At 39.3% G+C, this 17,040-nt stretch overlaps 1 protein-coding gene across 3 annotated transcripts; it reads left to right on the forward strand.

The window, feature by feature from the left end:
- The first annotated feature begins 18 nt into the window (after window positions 1-18).
- On the forward strand, window positions 19-13,753 carry asphd2 (aspartate beta-hydroxylase domain containing 2). 3 transcript variants are annotated; one of them, XM_039680401.2, is made up of 4 exons: window positions 19-152; window positions 5,354-6,555; window positions 8,029-8,142; window positions 12,524-13,753. In XM_039680401.2, the coding sequence occupies exons 2-4, from the start codon at window positions 5,670-5,672 to the stop codon at window positions 12,631-12,633; spliced, it is 1,110 nt and encodes a 369-aa protein (XP_039536335.2). In that variant the 5' UTR covers window positions 19-152; window positions 5,354-5,669; the 3' UTR covers window positions 12,634-13,753. The 3 variants fall into 3 exon arrangements, with proteins under 3 accessions (XP_039536335.2, XP_039536336.2, XP_039536333.2); XM_039680402.2 differs by lacking the exon at window positions 19-152 and adding an exon at window positions 3,100-3,211; XM_039680399.2 differs by lacking the exon at window positions 19-152 and adding an exon at window positions 4,459-4,693.
- The last annotated feature ends 3,287 nt before the right edge of the window (window positions 13,754-17,040 follow it).

Raw genomic sequence — 17,040 nt, forward strand, 5'->3', positions numbered from 1 at the left:
CATACGGACGTTCGGGCTGGACGTCCCTGCTGGACGACCACCTGGGTTTTGTTTACATTTAGGCTACAACCTTTTTTTTCCCCTTTCCCTCTCACCGCCACATACCGGTATGTTGGGTCTCAGGGGGATGAGATCTTCCTGCCACGTGAAAAGTGAGTTACTTCAGACATTTCTTAACGCTAACAGTTTTGTTTATTAGTTGGTTATGTTTAACTAAAAAATGTCAGCCTGCTTACATTAGATTACACCAATTAAACTTATGATTTGACTTAGTTGGTTTTGTTGGTGTGATCCTATGTAGCCTAGTCGGCTTGATTTAGTAATTTTGTGGTAAAATATGTTTCACTTCAATGTGAAATCAGATGTTACATGGTGGCGCATTTCTGTATTACAATTTTTACAAACATCTCAAATCAAACTATATGTCAACAAACAAATTATTTAATCAGAAATCATTCATTAAAATGTCTTTCAATCACTGAAAAAAAAACTGAAATCAGTTCTGTTGATTAAACCAGTCTACTATGAATAAAATGATGTCATAAGAATTACATGCAGGGTAAGATTTGTGAAAGAGTAGGCCTACATAATATTGCAAGCGTAAAATAAATTTTCATGCGCAAGAGAACATTTATAATGGTGTAAATCGCCCTTCAAGTGTAAGAAAAAAATATTGGCAGCTTTTAACTGTTATTCGTAAGTGCAATTCATGTATTTTGAAACTGCAACTTCATGCTAATGCAAAATAAATAAGATCTGTATTCTTCACACTTTCACTTTTCCGTGCTTTTGCTTTTGGTTTTTGTACACAAATGCGGCCAAAAGCATTGCAAGCCTGTGAACAGCAATCTATAAGCGAAAACAAAATGCTTTCTCTGTGTCGAGATTTCCAAAACTGATACTGAATTAACATGAACTCAACTTTGACAAAAAGTGACTAATTATGTCTGAATAAAAACCCAGCAACTTGGGAAAACACAGCATAGATATGTTTATATATAAGGCTATAGAGCTGTCTAGTGGTTACACGATGAAATTCCAAGTGATAAATGATGCATAAGTTTTAATCTTAAAATGTTAAAGGGGAAAAAATATTATTATAACTAATTTTATTAAAATAATAATTTGGAATCCCCCGATCAGTAGACGGGTGAAATTATGCATGCAAGTAGTGCAGATATAGGCCTACATTCTTTTTTTCTTTTCAAGATTACAACATCGAGATTACAAACTAACACAGTCTCATCCCAAGATGTCATATAACTGACGTCTTGTGACGTTTTTTGACCATAGTCAACATCCGCCTTTTTAGGGTACCCTTAAACGTCGGTTAGATGACGTTATCAGATCCTAACCCTACCCCAGACCTAAACCTACCCCGTCACCTAACCGACGTTAAAGGTAAAGCGTCAGTAGTATGACGGCCCGGGATCGTCATGTGGAGTGTGACTGTGGAGATGCATAGAACTCAGGGGCCTTATAGTCCAAAGATAAGATGAGGAGGAGGTACATCTAGGAGGGTGATCTTTTTGGTATATAAACTCTGTAAAATGAGAAGACATTTGCCCTTCTCATATCAGACTCTGCTGTGTGTGAACTGCCTTTCTTGCAAGAAATAAATACTAACACTTATAACTTTCTAGATCTTCATTTGTTCTTCAACTGTTGTTTAAGGTGTTGATAAAAGAATTTCCACAACAACAGTAAAGCCCAAACTATACTTCAGTTTTACCCTTTATGCATATATATATATATATATATATATATGCATGTGTATTTATCATTTGATGTCATTAGCATAGTATGTGCCCAAAGTATACTTCAGTTTTACATTTATGTTACGATATATACAGTCAGTGCAAGTGAAGTACCATTCACCATCATACTGAATACGCACGGTGCAGCCATATTTTTCTAACCACACAGACACACAAACAGACGGAACAACAACAAACTGGAGACTGCAACAGCAGACTTTCTCACAGACAAGGACTTGTGCAAGGGCAGTTAAGAGTCATCTTTATTGGTCGTGACATCTGGAGAGAAATAGAGTACGCATTGGACAGGGATGAAACTTTCTAGTGCACATATGTTGAGGGTGTTATCAAAGTATTTTGAAAGGCTGCATTCAACTCTACACGTGATAAGTGTTTGCATCAAAACTGAAGTAAACTTGAAGTGCCCACTGGATGCACATCACGTGCACATAGATATTTCGTACAGAATTTTATGCATAGGCTATTCGCACAAGGGAAAAGCTCAGACATTACATGTGCTATCCAAAAAAAAAATGAAACCCATGGGTGTTGGATAGTGAAATGTTGAACAGATATTGAAGAATATTTAGGGCTGCCAACTCTTACGCATTCAGTGTGAGACTCATGCAACTGATCCAATTCTCACGCCACACTCCTGATTTTTCACGCTAAAGTGTCAAGCCTGAAAGATGAGTTTATCTATAGGTCTATCTTTTGATTGACTAGTTTTACTGCAAATTAGTTAAAATATCCTGTAATCTTATCTAGAGCAAGCGTGCATGCAAGACAGATATTGAGCTCCTAACCGCCCACCACGGCAGCTAGGTAAGCCCCCATCCCACCCCACCCCACCCCACCGCCGTTGGAGAAGTCTCACGCCAAGGTAAACTCAAAAGTTGGCAGCTCTGTACAGGACTGGAACATTCTATTGGCCAATTCATAGCCTCAAAGTTCCACTAAAATTCTATTGTGAAATAAAATTTTAATAAAAAAAAAGAATTGCTGTGTCACATTTACCATGTTGACATGTGATCTACTGTTGCATAAAATAGTCTTAAGATAATTAGAAATGCATGCATGAAAAAATTGTATTGATTAAAGTTGGCTACATATTTAACTAATCGAACTCGAACAAGACAAAATTTACTGGATTTGACTGGATCTTTGTGGTTTGTTATTACTCTCGTGCGCCCTCGCGCCAGTAAACTTCTTTGTCCATTGTGATTTCATGGTGACAGCTGTTAGAAAGCAGAAATCTATTTATAGATAAGTGTAACTTAAACTAAACCTGCATATGACTCATAAACCTTTTCAAGTAGCATAGGCTTCGTAGTATTTGTGAGGTAGCTCATAGAGGGCTGGGGGAAAGGGGAGGTCCTTAGTGAACTCTATCTTTGATTCGCCCACTGACGCAAACCCACATAAGAAAAAGGTTCATCTCGTGTCACCTCAAGGCAAGTTTCAAATTTGTCACAGACTGTGTATTCTGAACAATGGCAGGTTTAATTTATGCGACTGCAAACCATTTTGAACAGGATATACATAGGCTACTTACAGACTGAAACAATGTAAAACATACTTCCGCAAAACTGTAGCCTTCTGAGATGACATTGAAACCAATATAATTGCAACAACAACAACAAAAAACGAATCGACGAAGACCATTTGCAACATACTATCAAGATATTTTTAAACAAACCACAAAGCGTTACATTTGTTGCGATTCCATGGGGAAACTAGTCTCACGAGCATGACGTCATATAAAGTCGTCGGCTTGCCATACAATGCACCATGGGAATTGTAGGCAGTTGTGTCACTTGTAACAGCTGCTAATGCTTTTATAACACGCACTGCATGTGCGAATAAAGCTGTCGTATATAAGAACCACGTGGTAGAAGGTTTTCACTTAATTATCCGTGATTAGTTGTTATTGCACTTTATATCCACGAATAATTTTTAAAAAAATTAATATTTTAAATGAACAAATTGTTGAAATCTTATTAATCTTTTTCAATATTCATTCATAGGCTAGTGTTTTGACTAAAGCAAACCTTTTATCACATCGGCACCTTTGCATAGTCTATTGAATTAACAAAGAGAGAAGGGAGACTAAATAATTCTGATTATTTTAATTCATAATTTATTTAGACTAATTTATTGGTGTCTTAGGCTACTGTTGAAATGAAAGAGAAATCAATATTGTTTTTGTAATTTATAGAGAAACCATTTTAAAAGCATAAACACTCTTTCTTGGTATGTGGACAGCAAATGAAGATAATATAATTTGTTTCCATGGACGAGTTGTTTTGCACGAATCGTTTTGAAAGATTCATGACTCGCTCGAGCACAAAATCACTGGCTTGTCGCCACCTACCGGTTAACTATATAACCCGCAGAGAGGCTAAACCCAATACAATAAATTCAGTTTTATATTTTATGTAATACTTTGGTGAACAGATAGAAAAGATTAGAGTCACTGCGATGATAATCCTCCACTACTAGACCCCTCTTTTTGCGGTTTACAACCTGCATAGTAAGGGGAAGCTTGATTTTAATAACGAATTTAAAATTATTATTTGACAATAAAATGATATATTGTCCATGTTAATGATGTTATTATATGCATTATCGATATTAATAGCCTAATATAATGAAGCATTTGTTACAGTAGACATGTCAGTCAATAGCCTGCGTCTTCTAAACGCCCAGATTTCAATGAGACGTCGGGCGTCTGTCATGTTGTTTTCTGCCCGGTTGTCTCTGGCGTTATGGACGTCGTCTGACAGCGCTTTACGGACATAAGGGCAGGACCAGAGACTGCAATGAAACAGCGACAGGGGGTGTCTGAGGGGGAAGTGTAGAGGAAGAATAACTGGCATTGCCGGGCGGAACAGTCGCTGAAAATCTGACAGATAAGAAGTGCCGCGCAGTTCTCGGTAAATATCAATTTGAATTAACGCAAATTGCGTATTGACTCGTTATAATCGTATTGTTGCATGCTTAATGTTGTATTAGCTATCTGGGGTTTATTTTTCTTTGTGCTGTGTATTATTGTAGGCTACGCATTCCCCTGCTGTTACACTCTCTCTCAATCTGTCTGTGTTGACAGACGCCGGGTTTGTTTTTGTCTTTCATCCCTACTAGCCTGTCAGGATGCATTGCATTCTAACCGAAGGGTCTAACCGAACAGTAATGCAACAATTCCCTGTTCTCTTCGTGTAAGCCAATTAGGCTCTATGGTCTAATTTGTTCCTTCAGGTTTGTGTTGACTGTATTGCAGTATACCTTGGAATTCTCTCATGACTCATGATTCTAAAAAGTGCAGTGCGGAGGTGTTGCAAAGACTGAATTTGAAATGTCATGCCCGTCTGTGTGTGCTGCGGTCTCTATCAAGCTGCTCGTCGGTCTGTGCGTGAGTGTGTGTGTATGTGGGGGGATGTGTGTGTGGGTGGGTGGTATATAAAATGATCATGTGGTCAAACCGGGCTGTCAAGGCAGGTGTGATGCAGTTTGCCTCATCGACAATGTCGGCATAGTGATATTCTGCTGCACTTTATCACAAAATGTTGTTATATCCTTTTTTCTCTCTTTTCCAGGTGCCCTCCGGTGCTCTGTGTCTCTGTTGGCTGGAATCAGGAGGCGAGGAGCAGCTGAAATATCTCACACAATCAACATTTCCGAAGGCATTGAAACGAATGAGAAAAGCTCGCTTGAATTAACCAAAGCGACTGGAACGTGATCCAATTAGACAAAAAAGCTCTTCGAAAATGAAGCAAAAACACGAGGCTGCGTCACTTTCCTAAAACTACAAATCAAACCGCACCCAACAGATAAGAATACTCGAAATCATATCTATGTACGTCTAAGAGTGTGTGTTTGAGTTGGAGTGTGAATCTATGTTCGTATGCAGGGATGGAGTGGTCTTTAGAGCGGATGAGGGAATGGGTGGCAGGTGGCATGCAGTCGGTGCGAGAGTGTGAGACCAGTGCTTTAGGCACTGCTCTTTGTCTCGCCTTTCTATTTATCTGGTACTGCTACCGCGTGGGATGCGAGCACGCCGTCCCTTCTCTCCGTGGTGGTTTCAGCCCAGAGCCACGTGGCGGAGCCCTACCTGGTAGAGTTCTCGCCTCGGATCTCTCAGCCCGTGGAGGTTCGTCGAAACTCCGTCAGGTCGGAGGAAGCGGTGCCAGCGATGAAGAACTCAACGGCTTCGCCTACTGCCAGTCAACCGAATGCTTCCGTTGCTCGAAACCTGGCGAGGGCCTGAACCAGCGGCTCTACCATAGCCTGCAGGAGTACGCCAAGCGCTACACCTGGGCCGGTATGGGCCGCGTCCACAAGGGCGTACGCGAGCAGGGCCGCTATCTGCTCTGCAGCCGGCCCTCCATCCAGAAACCTGAGGTCTTCTTCTTACCGGACCTTCCCTCGGCTCCTTTCTTCTCACGGGAGGCGCAGAAGCATGACGTGGAGCTCCTGGAGAGAAGTTTCCCTGCACTTCTGGCCGAATTCGATAGCGTGTACCGGCTACCGTCCAGTCGGACCGGCTCCTCGCTTCCACTGGGCTGGAAGGCCAACAGCACACCCCGTGGCCAGTGGTGGACCTTCTATCTGGTGAACCAGGGAACTCCGATGGTGCTGAACGCCAGGCGGTGTCCGCGCACGTGGAGGGTGCTCGGACAGCTCCGTACCTTTATTGCGAATAATGTGTTTGGAAACGCCTGCTTCTCAGTGCTCAGTCCTGGAACAACCATCACTGAACACTACGGCCCAACCAACGTACGCCTGCGCTGCCATCTTGGTAAGAGGTCAAAGGATGTGAATCTATGTACTCTACCTGTTGGAAGTTTGGCCACAGATACTTATTGTTTATTATTTAACCACATTTTAAAATAATCTCATCTATACTGTGACATACTGTATCACAGAGGGATGTATGGAATTTTTATTATAATAATATTGAATTACTCAGTGTTGTAGTACTCGAGACTTGGACTCATCTCGGACTCGGTCTCGAGACCATATTTTAATGGTCTTGGTCTTGTCATGGACTCGTGTCCATTTGGACTCGGAATTGACTCGTACTCGAACATTTTTTTTTTTTAGGACTCGGAATTATTTCCGAGTCCACTCGAGTTCAATTAAAAATATTTTTCATGATTATTAATGTATGTTAATAAAAAAATTCTTTAAATTGATTGACACGCCCAGTGATTGGTGATTTTCTAGTGCGCAACTGCACATGACAAATTGTAATAAAATTACTTTTAACACCACCTACTATGTGGCCTTTTTACCCTAAACTGATCATATTTTTTAAACTCTAAGTAAATTCAGTAAAAAAAAAGGATTTCTCTAAGTAAATAAAAGTAAATTTGGTAATCAACCTTCACTGGTCTCGGTCTCGACTCGGACTCGACTCTCTATGGACTCGGTCTTGACTTGGACTCGACTCTCTCTGGTCTCGGTGTCGACTCGGACTCGAGTGAGGTGGTCTCGACTACAACACTAGAATTACTCTACCAAATATTAAATTGTTCAGTAAGGATGTATTAAATTGCACAGAAACTACAGCAAAGACATTTATAAAGTAGGGTGAATTCAGGTTGATTGGGACACTTTTTCCAATCATCTCAATGACAAAAAGTGTCCCAATCAATTTATATTTCAAATATAAATCTGATACAATTTATAATTTCAAATACAAAAGCACAGCTGTTTGAAATATTGATAATAATACAAATATTTCCTGAGCAGCTAATTTGCATATTATAATGATTTCTGAAGGATCATGTGACACCGAAGACTGGAAAAATGATGCCTTCACAGGAATAAATTACATTTTAACATCTTAAACTTGTAATAGTTCACAATATTATGTTTTTTACTGTATTATATTCAAATAAATGCAGCCTGGGTAAGCAGAATATCTTAATATTTCCAAACCTAAACTATGTTAAATGTTAAACAAATCATATTTGTTGTTCTTCAGATTCACTGCCCAACTCTATCAGTATTAAAGGAGTTTGCATAACCTTGACACTTGTTGGATGCTTTACTTTTACTAAAAAAAACTTTTAGTTATGTAAAGAAATTAATATATACGTTTATATTTCTCTACAGAACTGATGTCAAGCATTTTCAAGATCATGAGAAAAATAAACTTTAGTCGAATGTTTCCAAACATCTGACTGGCAATGTATGCATTATATGTGAGAGCAGCAGTCTGTGCCTGTTTAAAGTATAGCCATTTTCCCTCTGTGCGTGTTTGCAGGACTGAAGGTGCCCTCTGGTTGTGAATTGGTAGTTGGTGGAGAGCCGCAGTGCTGGTCTGAGGGAAGCTGCCTGCTGTTCGATGACTCTTTTCTTCACACTGCATTTCATGATGGTGAGAAACAGAAACAGTGTGCAGAATAAGTATAATAGATTGTGGTGCAATTCGAAATAAATCATTTGAAAATTAATACATTTGAAAAACTACGTGGCGGAAAAATTGAAAAATTATATGACGTAGTCTAATAACCTACAATAAACAATAATATAATAATCCTATTATAGTATTTTTCATGCATAAAAAAGGCTAAAAGCAAGTAAATACTGTAACCAACAGTGTACTTAATAATCTAGTTTTTGCACACCTGGAATCATATTGTACACAGTACACAGTGAATATGTCATTATTCATGAATATGACAGTGAAAAACGTCTCGGTTACTTATGTAACCCTCGTTCCCTGAGTAGGGAATGGAGATATTACGTCGAATGGGGTTTCGCAGAAGTTCTGCGGAATTAGCATAGTGTATCTCCGCCTTACCTCGTGGGTATAAAAGGAGGAAGCCGGCAACATGCAGATATGTTTCTTCGCTAAGGAGGCGAGACTTAACTCAGGCGATCCCCGTGGTACAGCGGAAGTGGCAGGCAGACGTAACGTCTACTTTCCCTACTCAGGGAACGAGGGTTACATACGTAACCGAGACGTTCCCTTTCGTTGTTACTCCAAGTAATGTCAGATGACGACGAATGGGGTTACCAGTCTAATCATGCCACCTTTAAAGCTTTCTTCCAGTGCCCTGCGTAAATCTGAGATCCCTGTCGTGAGTCTAGCATGGACGAAGTACTCCTATTTAGCACAGGAATACCAAGGTACACTGGGGAGCATATCTCATATGTCAGAGAAATATGCAATTAATGCCAACCCAGAGTGGGGGACTTGCATATGAAGGAATGCATATGATACAAACCTCAGTCTGCTTATGGGCGGTTGAGAACTGTTGGGCAAAGCGCTCGACCACACCGCCGAATAGAGGCCGACCTGGGATATGGGGGTGTCGAGCAGACTGCTTTCCTCCGCCAATCCTTCACCCCAAACGGGGCCGCTGCCCATGGGTACACTGGGATCCCCCCCGGTTGAACGCTCTGTTGCGATGCTACTTTGTCCTTAAAGTGCTTTTTCTCGGCGCAATCCTAAGCACTAGCCGAAGTAGCACCTCACGTGGAGAGTGTTAGATCGGGGTGTGGATGAGTCTCGTTCCCGCGGGGAGAACGTGAGTCATCCACAAACGCTGCTCTAGCGTAGCGTAATCCAGCTCAAGCACACAGAGCAGAGAATGTGCCCATCAAAATCGCAAGAAATAAGATCTGTGTTTAACAAAGAGTTGTGACCCTTACATGTTTTGCCTACCAAGAAAATCATTACAAGTTAAACCGAAATGTATACATTTTGAAGCCTATATACAGTTATATACAGCAGACACAGTAAAGTTTAAAAACCCACAAGCAGGTTATATCTGTGTGTTCTATGTCATTGATCAAAACGTGAAAATATTTAGAGTCTTTGTTCACCACAGACCTTATTTCAGGCGATTTAGCAAAAACCCATTCAGAAATCCCATAGACTTTAGAGCAAGGGAACCGGTAGTGCTAAAATGCTAACTCACTTCCGCGTTTTGCCTACAGAGTGACGTCGTAACTTCGGGACTTTATTGGCTCGTTTTGTATACTCGAAGTCGATAAGCTTTCTAAGTGAAACCCCATTCGCCGTCATCTGACGTAACTCGGAGAGACAACGAAAGGGATTGAATTTGAAATCGCTCCTCACACAATACACATGTTATTATACAGGCTGTGCACACTAGATCTAACAGCTGGATTTGTTGCAGTTTTTCATGTTCTGGGCATTAAATGTTAATTAGATGCTCAAAGACTTGTGCAGACAAGACAATGTGCATTTGCTGAATGCTGACAGTATATGAAAAAGTATTATAGTATTTGCTTTTCAATTATTAGATGGAACTGTTAAAGGGATTGTTCACCCCAAAATGAAAATTCAGTCATTAATTATTCACCATCACATTGTTCCAAACCTGTAAAACTTTCGTTCATCTTCAGAACACAAGAAGAACGTTTTTTGATGAAATCTGAGAGCTGAGATGTTCAGAGAGTAAACTAAACTAATGAAGGCTAAGAATAGGAACTCCATGCATTTGTATTCAAGCACTGCGTTTCTCAGCACTGTCAAAAAAGTCCTGTTTATGACACTTTTTGGCCAAACAAAAAAACATATCGATGCAAATACCGTAATTAAAAAAGGCCAAATATCTAGTGTGCAGTTAGTTGCACTAAGACAAGCTTCTCTGTTTCTGTTAATCATATTTTATTTACCATATATTATGAATTATATATTATAACTAAATTATGAATGATTCTCTAAAACATTTTAGGGGGGGATTTTTTGAGGACAGGTGTACACTGTGCAGGTCATTTTGTAAGAGATCAGACTTAAAGTCCACATGAAATAAAAATGGAAGTTTTTTGGCTTTTAGTGTGTGTTAGAATTACTGTTATCTACAGTATAAGCTAGTGTGCTCCAAAACAATGACACGATTCATATTTAGAAGATATAAGCATTCAAAAGTTACACTCTCTATCTTCTGACAATTAATATGGATCAATGATTTTGATGACATCACTCTGCACTTCAGCTTCTCATTTGATTTTCTGTCCAATCAAATGCTCTCTAGAATCTGAAGCGTCCCACCCCGTACATCATAATTATTCTGCGGCTAAAATCAGTCACTTGTTCACACAAATAATATTAACAACCACAGCGCGTACACATTCTGCACGGGTTTAGGGACACGATAGCACCGTGCAGATCGTATACACGGGTCGGCGCAGACCACAAAACGTATTGGACCCATTTAAATTCTGCACAAAATGTGAGGTCAACTAATCTCCCATGGGGTTCATTTGGCGGCCATCTCGAAGTGATGTCACCGCTAGGGGCGAAAAATGCAGATTTTCGTTTCTCCTGAACCACACAATATATAAAGACAAATGAACCCATTTTTAAAAAAAAATTCTGACACCAGGAATCAAATGGAAAGGTCACTGACATGGTACAACTACTCTTTATTGCTGAAAAATGGACAAATAACACATTTTAGGCTCATAACGATGTAACTTAAATTGCTATATTGTTTTTGCAATAGTTTCTTGCATTAGTTCTGTTTGTCATATGCCCATGAATGAGGTGTCAAATCATGCGGATTATTGAGGAGAGGTGTGCTATATCTTTTAGAAGCGATTGGGTGTACAATGTTTGACCAGCGGGCGAAAAATTGGGCAAAAAATCCCAAAGACTTAACATTGTAACGAATTTTGGCTTTATAGAAACCAATGGATTTCATAGAAACATATGGGTTACCACATTTGAAGAGGCTGGCAGACACTATAAGAACATACCTCATAATGAGGTGTAAGTTGTACCCCTGGGGGACAAGAACTGCCCAAAGTTGCCCCATAGACATACTGTGGTGAATGGATGACCCATGAAACAGGGATTGCGCATACGTGTTTATCCTTCTTTGTAAATTTTAGAGGAATTTTGTGTCAAACATAACTGGAACATAGTGTCATAGAGACATGAGATAGGACATTAGTTGGACATAATAGGACATAGAGATAGGACATTAGTTGACCTCGGCAACATTGATGATGAAATTCTTAACTTGACATCATTAAGAGTCACAAAAAAAAAGGTTACAAAAAATGCCAAATGCGTACTTGGGAAACTATTTTTCCTGCTAGACTACAGTGTTTACTATAAATAATTTATCTGTGCACATTATTATTTATTTAAATAAGCAGTAAGTGTAAATAGTAGTTGGATGCTATTTACAGTTAGTGCAAATAATGGCAAATGCTATTTGCACCTCAGTGTATTGTAGTTTATTATAAAACAGTGTGAAAAATAACAGTAAATACAGTATATATGATTATATTTGTTAAAATCATGAATGGATGCCACCTAATTGGGACATTGTCCCTTTCCCTAAAGCCCTCCCCTACACCTACCCCTAACAAAACCTGTTAATAACTCTTTATTCACACCAAATACCTGTTATTAATGTTCCCTCAAATTCTTTATTCAAAATAATTTCCACTTAACATTACAGCATCATCTTTTCTCTTCTCTAATGACAAGTCCCACCCAAAACGTTTTTTTTTTCTTCAAGAAGCCATTGCACTTGGATATGCATCACAATAGAAAAAGAAAAGACCATCGCAACTTGTTTCATGCCGACGTTTTAAGTATTTTTGATAGATGACCCACATTTTATGAAATGGCTTACAGGAAACCACTCCGAACACATTAGCAACACCCTGGCAACCACTCACAACAACATGCTGAAAAGTTTTTCCAGGGCAAGAAAATGATAGTATTTACCATTTGAATCATGAATTCCATATTCTGTATATGTGCTCAGGTTCTGCAGAAGATGGCCCGAGAGTCGTGTTCATGGTGGACCTGTGGCATCCAAACGTGGCAGCAGCCGAAAGACAGGCACTGGACTACATCTTCACCCCTGGACGCTGAAAGAGACCTGGGGAGAAGAGTAAAGGGTTAACAATTTCCATTGTATTAACAGTATGAGATGAGTGCAAAGGGAAAGACAGAGTGTGGAGAGCATCAGCCTCTTCCTCTAGTGTACGTACCTTTTACTCTCACTTAAGTTCTTGGCACTGCTTCAGTAGAGACTCCGATGTACCGTCACTATTGTACATTTATCAATGTTTACAGACCTCCTCAAGTTTAACCATAGCCAAAACCTGCTGGTGAACTGTGCTTGAGACAAAGCCCTCGCAATGTTCATGTTGTTCTTACAATTTAGCTGCAGGGTCACTTTATACCTAGTGAGTGTCATAGTATCATTTCACCTAAAGCATTGACAGTCAATCGCACATGGAAATGCACTTTTTGCCAAGCCTGGTTGCCACAGCTGGGTAGGATTGTATAGGAAGCACAGTACAATGTTTGCTCTGTACATTTTTACTGGGGTTAGGCTTACAGAAGCTAAGCTAAACAGTCGTAAAACGACATATGCTGCAATGACAGTGGATTTGACATTTACAGCAAAGGTATGTGGATATATGGCAGATATGGTATGCGAAGCGAACTGACGCACCACCAGCTATTGTGTAAAATGACCTCCTCCATTAAACGCACTAGTGGCAAGTTATTTTTCCGCCACGTCTAAGTCAGGGTCGGATCGTTGCGATGGGGATGAATACGAGCACATCAAATCAGCCTGCTTTCCACTTTACTCTTTCCTACCTTGAATTTTCAATCAAAACTAATCAATCACTTTGTATCTCTGTGAAACTAAAGAGGGACAGGGCCCTTCATATTTTCCGGAAAACGCAACGTTATGGCTGTTAATATGTGCTAGGTTCAACCTTATTGTGCTTTGTCGTTCGTACTGCTTGTGAGCAGAGCTTTCGTGGTTGTCGCATCGATATGGGTACATTCCTTTTGTAAGACAGACCGTTTTGAGACCGTTTCGTGAGCAGTGACATTTTATATCATTGTGAGACTTTTGGAGTTGCAGATCAATTTTATGACAATGTTCCTACTTCCATGTTTCCAAATTGTGTGCCATGGACTCACTTTGCAATGGATTGAGTAATTCTGTCGATTTAATAAAGAACTAATTCAATATTTGGCTTTGTGTACTTTTGTGGCAATGATTGTATTTAAATATGTTCGTGACAGGTTCTTGTGTGTTTATGCAAATTAACTGTGGGTGGGTATGAAAAAGATCTGGTAGCAATAAAATTAGCTGCTTCTCAGGAACACCTGCTATTTGGACGAGCATTAAAGCAACACGCTAGATGTTTGGAGGATTTTGTGTATGGGGGTGGCTGATAGAAGGCTAGTGCTGCAAACCGCAGCCATTATCAGACTGCAGCTCTGGAGATTTACATAATACATATTCCTCTTTTGCTAACACAGAAGGGAGAGATAAATAGTAGATGAATGAAACGGTAGATAAAAGGCAGATGCAATCCACCTACAGTCCATTTCTGTTCTCCGGATTCCATTTTGCAGAGGTTGCAGATCTAATATTCAGTCAGTATTCATGAGACCTTAATACTGCAGAAAATCATTAGAATGACTTTCCAAACTACGTTTTCATGTACATGTAAAACGTCAAATTCAATTCCCAGCAGAAGACACACTTCACTGCTAACCAAATATGCTAATGTTCATATTGTTCATGTTCTCTGAACATTCAAAACTGTACGGGTTTTGAAGGTTTAAAAAAACAAACTTTTTTCTTGCATGGTTATAATATTATTAAAGAAAGATAACTTGAACAAACATGCTATTAACGTTAGTGGAAGTTTTTTTTTTTTGTTCATAACTCTAAAGAAGACAAAATTCGGAGAATGTTCCTCATTAGCTGGGTTGTCGCATCATTCTGATGAATAGTTTAATGAAACGCTTTTCTCAAAACAGATTATTTTCCCAATTGGCGGGTTGGTAAAGATTTGATCTGGACCACATGGGTAGATGGGTAGCTATAGCTACTATAAACACTCACTTAAAGGATTATTAGGAACACCTGTTCAATTTCTCATTAAAGCAATTATCTAATCAACCAATCATATGGCAGGTGCTTCAATGCATTTAGGGGTGTGCTCACCAAAATTGGACAGTTGAAGAGTGTCAAAATGTTGCCTGGTCTGATGAGTCTCTGATGAGATTTCTGTCAGAATTTGGCGTAAACAGAATGAGAACATGGATCCACCTCTGTGCAGGGTGGGGGTGGTGGTGTAATGGTATGGGGGATGTTTTCTTGGCACACTTTAGGCCCCTTAGTGCCAATTGGGCATCCTTTAAATGCCACAACCTACTTGAGCATTGTTTCTGACCATGTACATCCCTTTATGGCCACCGCATGTACTCATCCACTCATGGTTACTTCCAGAAGGATAATGCACCATGTCACAAAGCTTGAATCATTTCAACTTGGTTTCTTGAACATGACAATGAGAGTTCACTGTACTAAAATAGCCCCCACAATCACCAAATCTCAACCCAATAGAGCATCTTCGGTATGTGGTGGAACGTGATCTTCGTGCTTTCTGCTCCTTGTTGAATCAATGCAACGTAGAATTAAGGCAGTTCTGAAGGTGAAAGGGGGTCAAACACAGTATTAGTATGGTGTTCCTAATAATCCTTTAGGTGAGTGTATAGTTCACATATAGAACGTTTTTGTTTTGTTTTGTTTTTTTTTTATTCCACTTCGCTGCTTTTCCACTAATGTTTTATGTAAACATGCTCTAGACGAAAGCGTTTGACCCTTCACCCGTCTTACTTCTTTCGTAGCGCTCAAGTAAAAATATATTACATTTTAAAAAGACTTTCTGTGTGGTAATGATTGCAATTGCACAGAAACGTTCATCAGCCTATTGCGATGTAGTTAGATTGCCGCAAGGGGGAGCTAGACAGTCATTTCTCGATGGAAGTGACAGGGCGTCTGAACGAGCAGCTAATGGATGAATGTTTCCACTCATCTTCTGAAGGTCAAGGTTAGGATTTTTAATTGGATGAGCAAGGTCTACATCAACACAAAAGGGCACCTTTTACCAATAGCTGTGTCTGAGAGAGAAAACCGTGACAGCTGTTGGAGGTTGGCAACATAGTGAAGCGACATTATGAAGCAGACAGGGACACTGCAGGGCACATTCCCTGAGCACTATAGCAGACAAGACACACACGCACGCATGCACCATAGAATTTGTAACCTAACAACATGGGTGAATGCAACAACAAAAGTGAGCATGACAAAAGATGCTAAAATGTCAAATTAAATTTTGCATTAGACAACATTTATTTTGGCAACACTCATCATTCATGAATATTTAGAAGAAAATAAACATTTATACAGCCTATATACAAAGACAAGTGCAGATTCAACATCTTAGGTCTGTAAACCCTATTAGTAAGGCCATTTGCTGAAAGAACCTGAAATGCATCGTCCATCAGACATAGGCTATATGAACTGAAGAAAATTGAAGAATATTTTTATGCTTTATGTGAATTCAGGTTATTGAGGAATTGAGGAGAATTGTACTTATTGAGAAATAGGTTGATTTTCTCTGATGGATAATCAGATTCTAAGATGTTCTCTTAGTACTGTACTTTATTCTGTTATAAAAAAAATGTTAATAACTCTTTCATTTCATGCATGATTTATATAGGCAAAGAAGAACAAAAATGTCTCAATTTCCTAATAACTCTATAGATTATAGCCTTACATTTTATGTTATGTATGTTTGCATACATCTTTTGAAGATGGGTTTCAGAAGTAAGGCTTGGAAATGTGCAAGGCAGAGGTGAACTTTTGAGTTTAAATGTCATGTTTTATGCAGGTTATCTCAGTTCTGGTTCATAAGGAATAAATGGACCATGGAGTGGCCTGAGGCTGGGATGTCCTGCACATGCTGTGCAATGGGATTTTGTGTTTAATCAAGTGAAAATCTGTGGGCGAATGAAGACTCCTCAACATGATGCGTTCTGAAAACTTTACCACCCCGGGGACACAGAGCACATTCAAGATGGTGGAACTGAAAAAAAAAAGCAAAAAAACAAAAAAAAAAACAAAAAAAAAAACTGAAGACTAAACTGAACAAATTGAGCATTGAAAATACAATAAAAAATCGTTTTATTATTCTTTATCTCATGATTGCAGTCCTCCTGGTTCATGGATATGATTCTGATATTGAGCAGATGCACAAGTTACAAAAAAGAACAGTTCAAACTTCTGTATATTGCACAAACTGATTTTAGATTTTCTTGCTGATTTTTGTTTTATTTTAGATTTTCTTAGTAACAGTTATGTGATCGTGATTGACTCGTTTGGTCATTTTTGGGAATATTTCTGGGCTTAGAAAGGTCTGAATGTCAAAGTGAAGTCAATGTCAAACTCTTCTGCCA

This window comes from Pimephales promelas, chromosome 14 (genome assembly GCF_988280905.1).
Source record: "Pimephales promelas chromosome 14, fPimPro1.hap1.1, whole genome shotgun sequence".
Classification (NCBI taxonomy): Eukaryota; Metazoa; Chordata; class Actinopteri; order Cypriniformes; family Leuciscidae; genus Pimephales; species Pimephales promelas.

Bases quoted from the DNA above. Each gene is read 5' to 3' on its own strand.
- asphd2 (XM_039680401.2), top strand. From the start codon at position 5,670: ATGGAGTGGTCTTTAGAGCGGATGAGGGAATGGGTGGCAGGTGGCATG. The intron at 6,556-8,028 runs GTAAGAGGTCAA...GCGTGTTTGCAG, and splicing joins ACGCCTGCGCTGCCATCTTG to GACTGAAGGTGCCCTCTGGT. The intron at 8,143-12,523 runs GTGAGAAACAGA...ATATGTGCTCAG, and splicing joins TCACACTGCATTTCATGATG to GTTCTGCAGAAGATGGCCCG.